At 49.5% G+C, this 13,349-nt stretch overlaps 1 protein-coding gene and 1 long non-coding RNA gene across 5 annotated transcripts in view; one reads left to right on the forward strand and one right to left on the reverse strand.

Moving 5' to 3' along the window:
* Positions 1-397: 397 nt before the first annotated feature.
* LOC309446797 lies at positions 398-7,682 on the reverse strand. Its single transcript, XR_014185502.1, has 4 exons — positions 7,427-7,682; positions 2,928-3,061; positions 1,343-1,560; positions 398-1,089 (listed from the first exon to the last, which is right to left on the reverse strand). It is a non-coding gene; the product is annotated as an uncharacterized lncRNA (long non-coding RNA).
* A 183-nt stretch (positions 7,683-7,865) lies between these two features.
* Positions 7,866-13,349, forward strand: part of CSNK1D (casein kinase 1 delta) — a 31,880-nt gene continuing 26,396 nt past the window's right edge. For 2 of the 4 annotated variants that reach the window (XR_014185501.1, XM_082066881.1), the window contains exons 1-2: positions 7,866-8,149; positions 12,998-13,108. Coding sequence is in view for 3 of the 4 variants with exons in the window: in XM_082066881.1 (XP_081923007.1) it covers positions 8,074-8,149; positions 12,998-13,108 (187 nt within the window). In the remaining variant the exon portion in view is untranslated. The remainder of the gene's footprint in view (positions 8,150-12,997; positions 13,109-13,349) is intronic. The other 2 variants (XM_082066883.1, XM_082066882.1) reach the window with 2 other exon arrangements.

The raw sequence follows: 13,349 nt of genomic DNA on the forward strand, positions 1-13,349 counted from the left end.
TGAGCGCTCCACAGCCTCCCTTCCCTCGCCCCGACCCCCGTTTCCCCGTTAACTCCCGCTACCCGCCCCGAGACACCCCGGACGCGTTGGCCAGGCAGGCAGCTGTTCAAACGGGATTGAGTCGGCGCGCTCTGATTGGCTGCTTTCCACCCCACCGCAACGTCCTCCTATTGGATGCGCCTTCCCGCGGTCCGCCCCCAGGTGCCCGCCTCAGGGTCGGACCTGACTGAGGACTGCGCAATTTGGGCATGCGCAGTACGGACACTTCAACGCCCGCCCCTCCGGCAACCTCATTGGCTGCCTACGCACATCACTTGCCATTCTCCCCGCCTATCAGCGTTCCGCCCCTCCAGCCCTCCCGAGCCATCTGATTGGCCCGCTCTGGATCCTCACCCGCCTGCTCTGCCGGGACCCCCACGCCCTTTGGCCGCGCGGCTTCCAGCAGCCGCGTTTAAAAGGAAACAACAAACCGCGCTCCTCTGCTTTACGCGGAAAAGGGGGGCGGGTGGGTCCCCACAGCAGAAAAAACCCTTCCGTCTTGCATTGCCCTTCGCCATTACAATTGCACAGCTGTGAACTCGTCAACATAAAGCAGCCGTCTGACAGACACACACTCAGAACTTGACTAGGCTGGGGTTTTTGTCTGTCTTACACACACGGACTTGCACTTCTCTCAGGAAACAAATTCATTTTTAAGCACGGCCTCTCTTTGGGGAAAAAACATGCCCACTCTGAGCTCCCAAACACTAGGGAGCCATGGGGAAACCAGTGAAAGCCAAGACCGACAGCAGCAACGGCAAGTGCAATCTGGCTTCAATTCTGATCATGCACATAAAAGCCTCTCTCAGTTCTACCAATGACTGCTCCTTTTCTGGAAGGACAAACTGAACGTCCTAAACTGAAGACTGTACAGAACACAACTCCACTGGCAGCCAATTTGCCTCTTCTCCGGCTTCCACGTGGAATATCTTGTAGCGTCCTCCAACTTGCAAACGTTCTTCCCCAGTCCACGGCCCCAGACGCGGAATCTCTGAGCAGCAAGCGGAATCAACCGCGCGGGATTTTCTTCACGGCACGGAGAAGGCGACACTGGCAAAAAAAGCAGGCCAAAGCACCTGAACCCGTCTGCCACCCCCAGCCTGCGGCCAAGAGACCGGGAGCACCCTGCCCGAGGGGCCGCGCACCCCGCAGCTCCGGCCGGCAGGTCTCTCTCCCCTCCGCCCCCCGGCACCAAGGAGGCGCTGCCGCCTTGCCCGTGCCCCCTCGCAGCGGGGCCGCCCTGGGAGAGCGGGGCATGGGTTTAATCCCCGAGGGAGAGAGAGGCCGGGCTCCCCGCGCTCACCTCCCCGGGGACAGCCCGGCCAATGGCCGCTCCAGCTCCGAGCGGCTCCCGCTCGTTGCCGCCACAGGTCACTTCGGCTCCGCCTGACGCAGCCCCCGGGCAGCGCGCCCCGTCCATCTGCCGCAGCTCTGGCTCGTTGAGGCCCCGCCTCCGCAGCTCCCGCTCCCGACGAGCTCTGTGCAGCAGCCTGGGCTTCCCGCGAGGTCACAGATCCACCACTGCCAAAAGAACGAGGATTGGGATTAACCCTTCTAAGGAGCCATCGAGGGAGGGATGTTGTTTGCACACAAACGGGGACCTGACCCCCGTCGCGGGGACGGACACTGACAGGCAGAGACCTGACTGCAAACCCTGCGGGTCAAACAGCGTCTCTGCCCCCGGCCGTGCGCTGCAGTACCCGAGTTTCGCCACAGGGCGGCAGCACTGAGGCGCGCCGCGGCACCGCATTGGGGCGGCCGGGTGCAGCACCGCGCTTTGTCCGCAGCCCTTCCTTCCTTGTCCAATTCATACAACGGCCTCTGCTCGTAAGATCTTGTCAAGGCTGCTCTAGTCACATTATCAGCACGTGGTTCCCCAATCTCTTTCCTGAGAGCTAAAATACACCCTAACGGGCTCTTTTTCAGAATATCGCTACTACACCGTCCTCCTGTTACGCATCACGCAGAACGACACGGCTCATCTTGTAACAAAGACAAGCAATAACTATGAACGCTTATAGCAGTACTCCACAGATAATACTAAAACCTACCCACGACATACCGCCCTCACAAGTTGTACTCCAAGTTTATCCCACCCTCTCCAAAACAAAACAATTCCGCTACGCAGCTCAAATCTATCTAACGCTCAGCACCGCAATCAGGACACTCTGCAACACAGGCGGCTTCACAACGCTCACGCCCCTTGCACGTTAAAGCCACAGCAGCTTCTGCTGTAGTTTTTGCCCTTCGAGTGCATAGTCGGAACCAAGGCCTATCCAAGAATTAAACCGAACTACGGTACGCCTCACCGCTACATACAGAGCCAGCTTTACACCACAACGGAGCACGGGAACAACCAATACCAAAAGCTGGCTGCACAAACTCCACAGCAACTACCGTATGCCTTTAAGACGCTTGCAAGCCCGTACGCGCTACCCTGCCTAAATTCCATCCCATGACTTACGGACAGTTCGCGAGCGCGTGCCCGGTCCTAGTTCTCAGCAAAGAAAGACTCCTCACCCGTTCCTCGTGCGTCCCCGCGGCGACCCGACCGAGACGAGGAGTCTCTCCAGAGAAATCCCCGGGGCGCGCCGAGAGAGCCCTCGACTCCACGGGTGTTGCGGCCGCACAGAGCGGGTCCTCCGGCCGCCTCGCCGGCCGAAACGGGGAAAGAAACGGGACGGCAGATTCAGCAGCACTGCTAAGCCGCATTCTTTACTGCATTTGATGAGGTTAGTTATAACTGTTTGGTTTCTCGCTGACAACACATCTGTTAATTATTAGTTAAATATAAACTAAGCTCTCAGCTTCTAAACAACGTGTTACTTAACCTTCCGCCTCCCTCTTGTCATGCAGAAGGATCTAAAAGGTGAAAAATGTCCCCTCACTGTGCAGGCGCTCAGAAAGCATTTCCCTCACGTCAACCGGTTAATGAGGGCTACATCTTCTATAACTTCATCGCAGCATACATTAACTTGGCAGCTTCTCTTCAAAAGCGAGAAGAGAAAACAGGGACAGGCATCTGAAAAAACAAGGCAGAGAACAAAGCAGCTGGGAACATTGTGTCATTTACACGTGCACGTACCACCACCCCCCAAAAGTGGGGGGGGCTCCCCTAGGAAAACAAAGCGGGGGCAGCGCCCCAAACAGCCGCAGCCCCCGGCCCACAGGCCGGCAGCTGCCCCCCGGCACGGCAATGCTGCTGGCCAGCCTGAGCAGGGAGCTGTTCGTGCCGGCCAATATTGATACCCCCCTTCTCCAGGCAGTTTGGAGAACTCTATTTGCCAGTGTTGCCCCGGTACATTTCCCTTGTCCAGTTGCTCTTCTCTGTACCCTGTATACAGTATTAAGATGGTTTTCTAGACACGTTTCACATTGCCGGGTCACTCGTTCGCAAAGAGTTTATAAATTCGCTCTCACCTTTTCGTCTAACCTTGACAGAGCGCATCAGCTCCTCACGCCGCGAGGCACCGCTACTCTCCCGTCGCCGGTGACGGCTTCTTTGGACCCTAATTCTAATTCGGCTATAAATCTCCTCTTAATTTCTTATCCTCTTTGTTACAGTTTCCTGATGTTGGTTGGAGGAGACAGCCACCTGGGATCAAAGACGTGGCTTTTGTGTCGGTCTCTGTCCTTTCGGTGGCTGGTTTTACAGTGGCATCTGCCAATTTATTTCCAGTTTCCTGATTGGTGTTTCCCTTCTGAGGCCCTTTGCAACGCATGACGGCAACTTTTCTAGCAACAGCACAGCTTCCAGCAACTGGAGCATCGTGTTTAATCTGCCTTCCTTGTGCTGTTAATAAACTTTATTCTTTTCAAATGGCTTCAAGGGCATGCACCACTCGAAAAACCTGCTTAGAATCAGTGCAAATATTAATCTTCTTCTCTTTGCATAACTCTAAAGCTCACGTGAGAGCAATTTCTTCAGCTTTCTGGGCAGAAGTCCCTGGAGGTAAAGGTTTAGCTCCCATTACCTGCTGGGCAGCCGTCCCCGCACGCCCGCCTTCACGTACCCCTTGCTTTACGCAAAGCTGCTTCCATCAGTGACCCAGGAGTCTTCGGCATCCTCCAGCGGACGGTCCTTTCAGTCCGCTTCTGCTGCTGCCAAGCATTCGTGGGCCACCGACTGCAAGACGGATCCACTGAGGAAAGAAGCCGCACTGACAACGTTAGCAGTAGCAATATTTACACCATTAAACGTTCTAAGGAGGCACCGAGGGAGGGATGTTGTTTGCACACAAACGGGGACCTGACCCCCGTCGCGGGGACGGACACTGACACGCGGAGACCTGACTGCGAACCCTGCGGGTCAAACAGCCTCTTTTCCCCCGGCCGTGCGCTGCAGTACCCGAGTTTCGCCACAGGGCGGCAGCACTGAGGCGCGCCGCGGCATCGCATTGGGGCGGCCGGGTGCAGCACCGCGCTTTGTCCACAGGACGGCGACACTGAGACCCGCTGCGGCAGCCCCGGGCGAGCGGCCGTGCCGCGTTTCGCGGGAATCCCGCAAAGAAACCCACAAAAAACAAACACAACAAAACACAAAAACACACAGAGAGCCGCGGCACAAAAGCGCCCCTGCCGCGGGGACGGCCGCAAGTCCTGAAAACGAACACCGCCACCCGCCAGCCCGGTGCCGGAAGGCTAACACTCCCGCCTTGCTCTGCTGGCCCATGGCACCCGCAGGCAGCGCCTCCGAGTCCCGACCCCGCCGGGATGCCAGTCTCCTCGCCCCAGCCCCGGCTTTCTCCCGCCCACGGCAGCGTAGCCAGACAGGCAACGTGCAAGCGCGCAGCCGGCCCGCTGGGCGCCTGAATTGCCATTCTCTCCGCCTGTTACCTGCCCACCCGAAGCGATGTGCGTACTGGCGCCAGTTCTTGCGCTGTCTTTTAGCGCCTGTGTTTTCTTTTTCTTCCTCTCATGCCGCATTGTCCAAAAGGGAAAGCTGAGCGTGTGGGTGCCACAGCTCCACGGGACTCCAGACAGAACCTGCGCCTCACGTGGGTGGACGCCCCCAATCTCACAGACACGCAGAGCCCCGGCAGGACTCACCCCCACCGGCCCCACCAACGGCCAAAGCAGCATCCCACTACTGAAGCTACAACCGCACCTTAGCTCTATTTTTAAACATCCCCCTGACTAAAGGGGGCCGTGCCACTCCTGGAGACACCGCAATACTAGGAATGGGCGCTGCACCAGAGACATGACGCTTTTTCACATATTCAATTAGCTGAGCAGCCAGTGGAATCAACCACACAGGATTTTCTTCATGTGACACAGAATGCAACACCAGCAAAACAGGAGGCAAATTGGGAGGTAATTTTGGCTCTGGCTGACGCACACTCCAGGCAGCACACACTCCATCTTGCTCCAGCTCACTGCAGTTGTGGCCAAATGAAGTTTCAGCTCTGCCCTGGAGCTCTAGCTGATTTCAGCACCTTCTGACAAGCTTCAGCTGTTTCCAACAGCCTGGGCTATTAACAAGGTTGTAAACCAATTGCTGTGAAAAATTGAGTATTAGGATTAAATGTTATAGTTGTACATTCTATAAATGTTAATGAGTTTGTATGATCAATTAGTTAACAACCATTCTAAGCAGTGTACAAAGAAGGGCTGGACTCAAAGAGGACAATGTGGGGTCTGAAAAGAGGCTTTTCCCTCACAGCCCATCTCAGACGTTGAGCCTGGCCTGGTGCACATCAGTGTCCTGAACATTGGAGTCTGACACAACCATGCCCCCACTTGTGGGAAGCTCTCCCTAATACATATCCCTAATACATACAGCAAGGCGAACACTGATTTTCTCCTTTCTAGCACATGTACCACAGCATAGCTCTTCCTCTCAGCACAGAAGATTGCAGGGAACCACAATTATCTCAGCACTGCTGCAGGCGGAATTACAGAAATCACAAGCATGACTGGGAAAAAAACAGCCAAGGCCGCCCAATATTCAGTACCAACATTCTTGCCAGTTTTGAGTCCGCAGTGCTCTACAAGCTCTTCCCATGCAAAACTGACACATACCCACACCCATTTTCCATAGAAAAACTCTATGATACCGCATCCTGACACATAAAACCTTTTGCTGCTATTTTGATCCTTCACTACACAGCAGGAGTCAGATGATGATGCAGGGAGGACACTGCACATGCCACCTGTCTGAAGAGGGGTGAGACAATCCCATCACTTCCTAATGCACGCGTTCTTTGACTTATACCTTCCTGTGCACTTACACTGCAGGCCCTTAACAACCACCCTCCACAGAAAAACACAGGTACCCACGTACCTGTGTAGCCCAGCCCTCCTGCTCAGATCCTCCTTCTTACCTCTGAGGAGCACGCTGTAGCTCCTGCTCAACAAGCCTTGGCACAGGAACCGCTGCCCGCACAGCTGTGTCTGCAACACCACCCAGGCAGAACAATCCAGAAAACCCTGCATCTCCATAGTGTTACTGGCAGCGAATGTCTCCAAGATGCAGGCTTACACAGTCCATTCACTTTCAGAGAAATATTACCCCTGCCTGGTTTCAGCTGAGATAAAGTTAATTTTCTTCCTAGTACCTGGCATAACACTGTCTTTGGGATTTAGACTGAGAATTATGTTGATAATACATGATGTTTTAGCTGTTGCTAGGTAGTCAAGGACTTTTCACCTTCTCATGCTGTGTCAGGTGCACAAGAAACTGTGACGGGGCACAGCCAGGACAGCTGACCCACACTGGCCAAAGGGAAATTCCATACCACATGACGTGTATATTTTGGAGGATGCTGGGCAGGGGAATCGCTGCTCAGGGACAGGTTGAACATCGATTAGTGGGTGGTAAGCAACTGCACTGTTTTGTATATTCTATTATTGTTGTTGTTATTTTCTCTTCCTTTGCTGTCCTATTTAACTGGTTTTATCTCAATGTTTTTTGGGGTTGTTGGTTTTGTTTTTGGGGGCATTCTGTTTTGTCTTTTTATTCTCCTCTCCATCCTACCGTGGGGGTGGGAGAAGCGAGTGAGCAGCTGCATGGTGCTCAGTTGCCAGCTGGGGTTAAACCATGACAGCCCCTTGCAGGATGGCACGCAAAAGAATGGCAGGGTACTCAGAGGCTCTTTGCCTAGAAACCTGTAATGACTTAACTCTCCCCGCCTCTGCCGCACACACCTCTCAATACTCCCAGCCCTTCCATATCACAGCCCATTGCCGCCTGCAGCCCAGTCCCCCGTGCCAGAAGCTGCCTTCATAACCCACCTCCTCACTTGCAAGTGCAGCCCCCTGCTTGCTATAAGAGAAGGAAGCTGCAAATTGTTCAACATAAGAAGCCCACTGGCCTGTCAAGGTTGTGCTTTCAAACGATGTTGCTGCAAGAAAAAGAGAAAACATGCAAAGAGAAACATTTTCTCACCATTCCTCTTCCGCTGTAGCAGAGGCAGGCGGCTCCTCCACCCACCGCAGAGATGCCAGCGCTCCTCCCAGCAGGAATCACACGGTTTCCCCCTTAAAATTGCGGGGTAACGACTCAGACGTTGTCCCTGACGCCCCACAGTCAAACGAGCCCGCCTCGGAGCCCAGCGCAGCGGGGGCAGCTCTGCGCGGGGAGTGACCGGGACACGCGCACCCGGAAGGCTGCGAGCCGCAGTCCCCGCCCGGCAGAGCCCTCACGGCGCGGCGCAGGTGGCTGGGACGGCCCGGTGAGGCGGCGCGTGGCGAGGGGCCGCGGCCGGTGGTGCCGCCTGAACACGGCCCGGGGCGACACGGGGACGCGTGAAGCGGGAGCGCGCCCGCGCGCCGCAGCGAGGCCCCGCCCCCGTTGCCAGGGAAGTGAGGTCAGGCAGTATGGCGGCTCGAGAGTGGAGCGGCTGAGCGGCCGGCTTTGCGGGGAATCCGCGTCCATCCTCCCTGTGGGCTGCGGCGGCGGCGCTGCCAGGCCCACTGTTATCGAGCGGCAGGGGCGAAGCCGCGATGGCATCGGGAGCCGCGGGGCTGTGAGGCAGCAGAGCGCGGGGCGGGCGGAGCAACAGAACCGGGCCGCGGACGAACCGAGCTGCCGCCATGGAGCTACGGGTTGGGAACCGGTACCGTCTGGGACGGAAGATCGGGAGCGGCTCCTTCGGGGACATCTACCTGGGTAAGGGGCGTGACTCGCTGGGGACGAACCTAGCGGGTGTGTGGAGAACGCCGGGGCCGGGCCCGGGGGTCGCTGCTCGCTGCCGGGCCCGCTCCCCGCGCTGCTGGGCCGGGGCAGCCCACGGGGCCTCGCGTCACCCCGCCTGGAGCTCAGGCTGCACTGCTGCCCACGAAGTGCCCTTTGATACCAAGTACCTTGCCAGAGGCACAGCAGTAGCAATTTAATATTTAGTTGACATCATGTCTTAATTTGGACAGTGTGGAAATTGGGAACTCTGGCTTATTTAGCTGCCTCTTGCCATTGTTGTCTTGTGACCTTGGGCACCGTTTATCTTCTCATCTGTAAAATGGGGATAAGGGTATAAATCCCCTCGTGCATCAGGGTTAAATATCACTGCAGTGGACTAGGAAAAATTGCTGTCAGAGGAATGTTTGTTTCTCCTATGAGGCCTAAAAAATATTAAGCAGCTATGGATGACTAGGTTGCAGCTACAAAACCCCTCAAATCGTTCAAAAATCGTCAATAGTTTAGCTACCCTCTTGCTGGAGTGTTACCTTAGTGCCTTATTGCATATATCTAAATCTGTTACTGTGATTTCTATGCAACTGTAAAATTTGCAAGATTGGCATTGTCATTGCCTGTCCATTTATGTAGCTCTTTAGCGTTCTGCCTTGTTGCTCTTGATGAGGACAAGCAGTGGCAGTTACAACAAGTTTTGAAATCAAGTATTTTTGAAATAGCATATTCTGCAAACTCTCAATGCATAAGAAGTGGGTTAAATCCAGATAAACATAAATTTTCTATCCTGCCACATAGAATCAAGTACTCTGCATTTGAAAATTGTGGTAACTTAGAAAAGCAGGTCAAAAAGGTGAAACTTGCCAGTGCTAAGGTACATTAACTGTGTACATCTGGAAGGTAAAAACGGCATCACTAGCTAACATGTGGTATGTTTGGTAACGTATGCAGTATGAGAGGTGTTTTTTCTTCCTAGACAAGCAGTGTTTCACATTGCAGTGCACAGCTGGCATTCCAAAATAATGTTACCTACAGCTGCTTGTTTACAGATAATGAAATACCAGTTATCTGTAATATAGATCATATGTCTGATGAAAAATCCATGTTTCTAGCTGAAGGCATGTGGTTGTCTAGAGGCAGAGAACATGATTCTTTCTCTCTGCAGTGCTTGCATAAAAGATGGAAGACTATTGTGAGAAGATTGGTGAGAATGCTTATGCAAAAATCCTCATTAGGTACCATTGGGATTCTGGGTAGAGATTAAGACAGCAGTTTAAATCTGAGAAATCTTAGATGATTTGAGAAGCTCCTAGTTTAGCATTTGACTACTGCTCGGGTAAATCAGTTTATACGATGGTATAAATTTAAAGTGCAAGTCAAATAAACTTTTTTTTATTTGCCACTTTTCTTTTGATGCATACGGCCCACAACAGTTAAGTTGCACAGGAAATAATAGTTCTCTGTATATTAGCGCTACTGTCGTGCTGCATTTTGCACAGGAATTCCTCATCCTTAGTTTTTGACATCTTTTTGTCTTGAAGTAGCCAGTGTGGATTTACTTTTAGGGCTTGCTCATTGCTAAGCCAGTAACTAGCAGAGAATTGTATGCGTGGAAGATCCAGCTGATGACCTAGGTTTCTTTGTCTCTCAAGAACTGAAGCCTTTGGTAGAGGCCTGTTTGGTTTGCCTACCATTATCTGATAAAACAGAGTTGTTAGAAATCTGTGCTTTTTGTGATAATTAAATGTGCGGTTTCTAAAAAAAAAAAAAAAAAGATTCTACATGTTTGTTGAGACTGTACAGTAGGATATAGGTGCCTTAAAATAACTTTTACAATTCTTTCAGAAGTCATGAATTTTTTTAAGTACACATACCTTCTGAGAGCCCTTAGTGAATTTGTACATTACCTCAGTGTAGATTTCCAGCTCAGTTTTAGGCTTTGAAAAGGAAGATTTGATAATTTTTGCCTATTTCCAGTCCCCCTGTATTTTTTCATTAATTCAGCTACGAGGGTGTTGAAGACTTTCCAGAGCAGAGGGGAGAGACTTTTCTCTCGTTCTCTCTCTCTCTTTTATCGTTTATTTGGAATATGGAGCCAACGACTCTGCTGTTATCATCAGAGTTCTTTCATATTCTTTCCTGTTCTCCCTCATACCTCAGAATATGTCTTCTGGAATTTGCAGTGGCCCCAGCTTTGCTTGCTTAGAATGGCAAGGTCTGTGGGACAGGATTTTGAAATGTAAGGCACTATTGTAAACGAATGAGTGTGGACGACTTAAGGAAAATAAATTTTAGGAAATTAGTTTACCTAAATTTTCTGAAGTTACCCTCCAGAGGAAGGTATGAAAGAAATGGATTCACAGATATTCTAAGTAGTATAAAAGATGGACAAGGGGCATGGGGAGATCAGAATAGGCGTTTGTTTCATTGGACAGTCCATGAGGTCAAGTAGATACAAGTATGAAGGCATTGTAGTCACTGTGGTTTCATGATTTTTGCATTATGTATATATTTTTCTTAATAATACATTTTGGGTTGTAAACTAATTAAAATAATTTCTAAGGCTTTTCTTATGGTAGAGGATTTTGCAATTCCAAGAGCAACTAGCCTAAGAAATTACCTGCTAGATCAAGGCTGTGGTCTGTCAAGTAATGGTTTAACACTGTGTTGGGCAGAACTCCATACTGATATTACGGTCTTACAGTTTTTGCCCTAATTAAACACAGGAGTGTGCAGCCGTGTGTAAGGAATGTGTCTTTCAGTATACTTGGACAACAATTTGTGTCGTGGATTGGAAAAGTTTCATTTAAAAACAAAAACAAACAAGTGTCTGTTCCTGATCACCCATCAGATAATATTGTCCACCTTTTGCCTGATCTTGGCTATTGTTGTGCTGGGGAGAACATGTAGTGAATGTAGGGATAAGCAATAAAGGTCCGGATTTCTGTGGATCAGAATCAAGATTTTTATTTGTTTGGGGTGGGGAAGTCAGTATTAGGTTAAAAGATGATGCTCTCCTCCTTGTACTGGTGATCTGTCCTTTCACATTTCTGGGTTGGTGTGCACCATAGCTCATTTAAAGTCTACCAGAATAATACTTTCATAAAATGTGAAAACCTTAGATTACAGATGGAAAAGTTTCCAGTTGCTGCTACTGTGCTGTGACCAAAGTAGCAATTGGGGCTCTGGCCATCTCTTATGCCGGTTACAAAGGAGTCAGATGAGACAGGTAAACATAAAGCCAGCCTTATTTTTCTTTGTCTCTTCCAGTTGTTCACCTTGAGTTGTGCTTATTGTACCTACAGTGAGCTTCAGTTGTTTTATTTTCTTAAGGTGCATTGTAAAATGCCTAAAAAATATAGACCCTGGTGTTCACTCAGAAAAATTCACTGTACCAGTGACACCACTGGTACCCATGTGTGTGTGCACACAAGAAGACATTTTATTACCCTAAAAAAAAAGTAAAAGGCGCATTGTCTTACGTGAACTCATAAATAATTCTGTACACCATCAGTTTCTTGTGAACTGAAGAGTCATGCCCATTTTGAGGTATGGAGAGGCTGCCTTTGCTAGCTTGGATCAGCCTCACTTTATAGACACAGACTATAAAAGCACTGAAGCAGCTACTTAATCTCAGGAGAAAGATTTTGCAGTTATTGTAGTTAGGTGTATATGTTGGCTCAGTACTCCATAATGGTCAAAGAAAAGTGTATGGAAAAAATAGGTAAGCAGAAAAAAGCTATAGTTGTGCATCTCTGTCTTAATTGCTATTTGTGACTCTCAAAAAGAGCAGTATGGAACTGGGAAAGGTACAAATACGTGAAATGGGGAATATTTAGGGATAATTAAAAAGTACTTGTATACAAATAATGACAAGAGTTTTTGAACTCTGAAGAGAGTTCTGAACATCCTGGAGAAAGCGAGTACAAAATCATTGTTTACTGTTTCTTTCCAAACAAAAGCCAGCGGACCTCAAGTTAAGCTTTTAAAAGTGGGGATCAGAACAAAAGCGGGTGATATACTTCACATGATCCTAAATCTGTCTCTCAAAAGAGACAAATTCTGAAAGTAGAGAGACTCAGTGATATGGCTAAAAAGTGTCACACATCTCCTTTTGCCAATTCCTGTTTCCCTGTACTTCCGAAGTTGCTTGGCTGTGAGAGTATACATGTTATTGACTTGGTGTTTCTTTTTAAGAGTGTCAGTTTTTCCCTAGGTACATAAAAACTTTGAAATTGAACAGGTAAGCCAATTTTTCAGTCACTTGATTCCTGCAACAAAAATTTAATCAGATTTTTAAAATCTTTTGAGAGAGCAGATTCTTGGTTCTGAACATATACCTGGCAACCAGTTAAAATCGTAAGGTGTCAGAATAAATCCGGAGTATGTTGACATTTAGGGAAGTTGTATTCTCTGTTTCCAAGGCATAAGAGGAGGTGATCTGAATTCCTAGCATTCCTTAGGTTGGCCACGATACATGCCACACCTGTAAACCTGCATTTTGAGCACTTCTACCACAAACTGGAAATGGAAAGACACCCCTCAGAAGACTGACTGTATTTTATTTTGGTTTTCTTTAATGGAAGAGCTGCAGTTTCAACTTCCTGTGTTACAGTGTCTAGTAGTTGTAACTTAAAATGCTAGTCTGTTGGAGAGAATCTTTGAGAACTCAGAACAATTTGTAGATCATCATGGCTGAAGGTACTTAATAATCTCTCAATGTTTGTCATTGAGAAGTAATTTGTCAATACTTGCTTTGCTTCAGTCTTGACAAATGAAATGCATCTTAAAAAGTATTGTGACTAATGTTTTAAATTCTTCTGGTTTTAGGAACTGATATTGCTGCCGGAGAGGAGGTTGCAATTAAGCTGGAATGTGTGAAAACCAAACATCCTCAACTCCACATAGAGAGTAAAATCTACAAAATGATGCAGGGTGGAGGCAAGCAAATTATTTTCCTTCTTCAGAGATTTAACTGGTTTTATGTCTTTGATCTATCTGCCACCTGGAAGTATTTAATTGTTAAGATCTCTTTTGACATATAAGGAGAAGGTGGGAAAGGTGGCAGGATAGGTGAAGAGCGATGTAGAGTATCAGTTCCAAATCCATGGCTACCCAACCTCATGATAACCGCTAAGATGCTCCAATGTTGCCCATGGTCCCAGATTATTAAAATTTGAAA

Source organism: Streptopelia decaocto (assembly GCF_964273445.1).
Source record: "Streptopelia decaocto genome assembly, chromosome: 16".
Taxonomy (NCBI): domain Eukaryota; kingdom Metazoa; phylum Chordata; class Aves; order Columbiformes; family Columbidae; genus Streptopelia; species Streptopelia decaocto.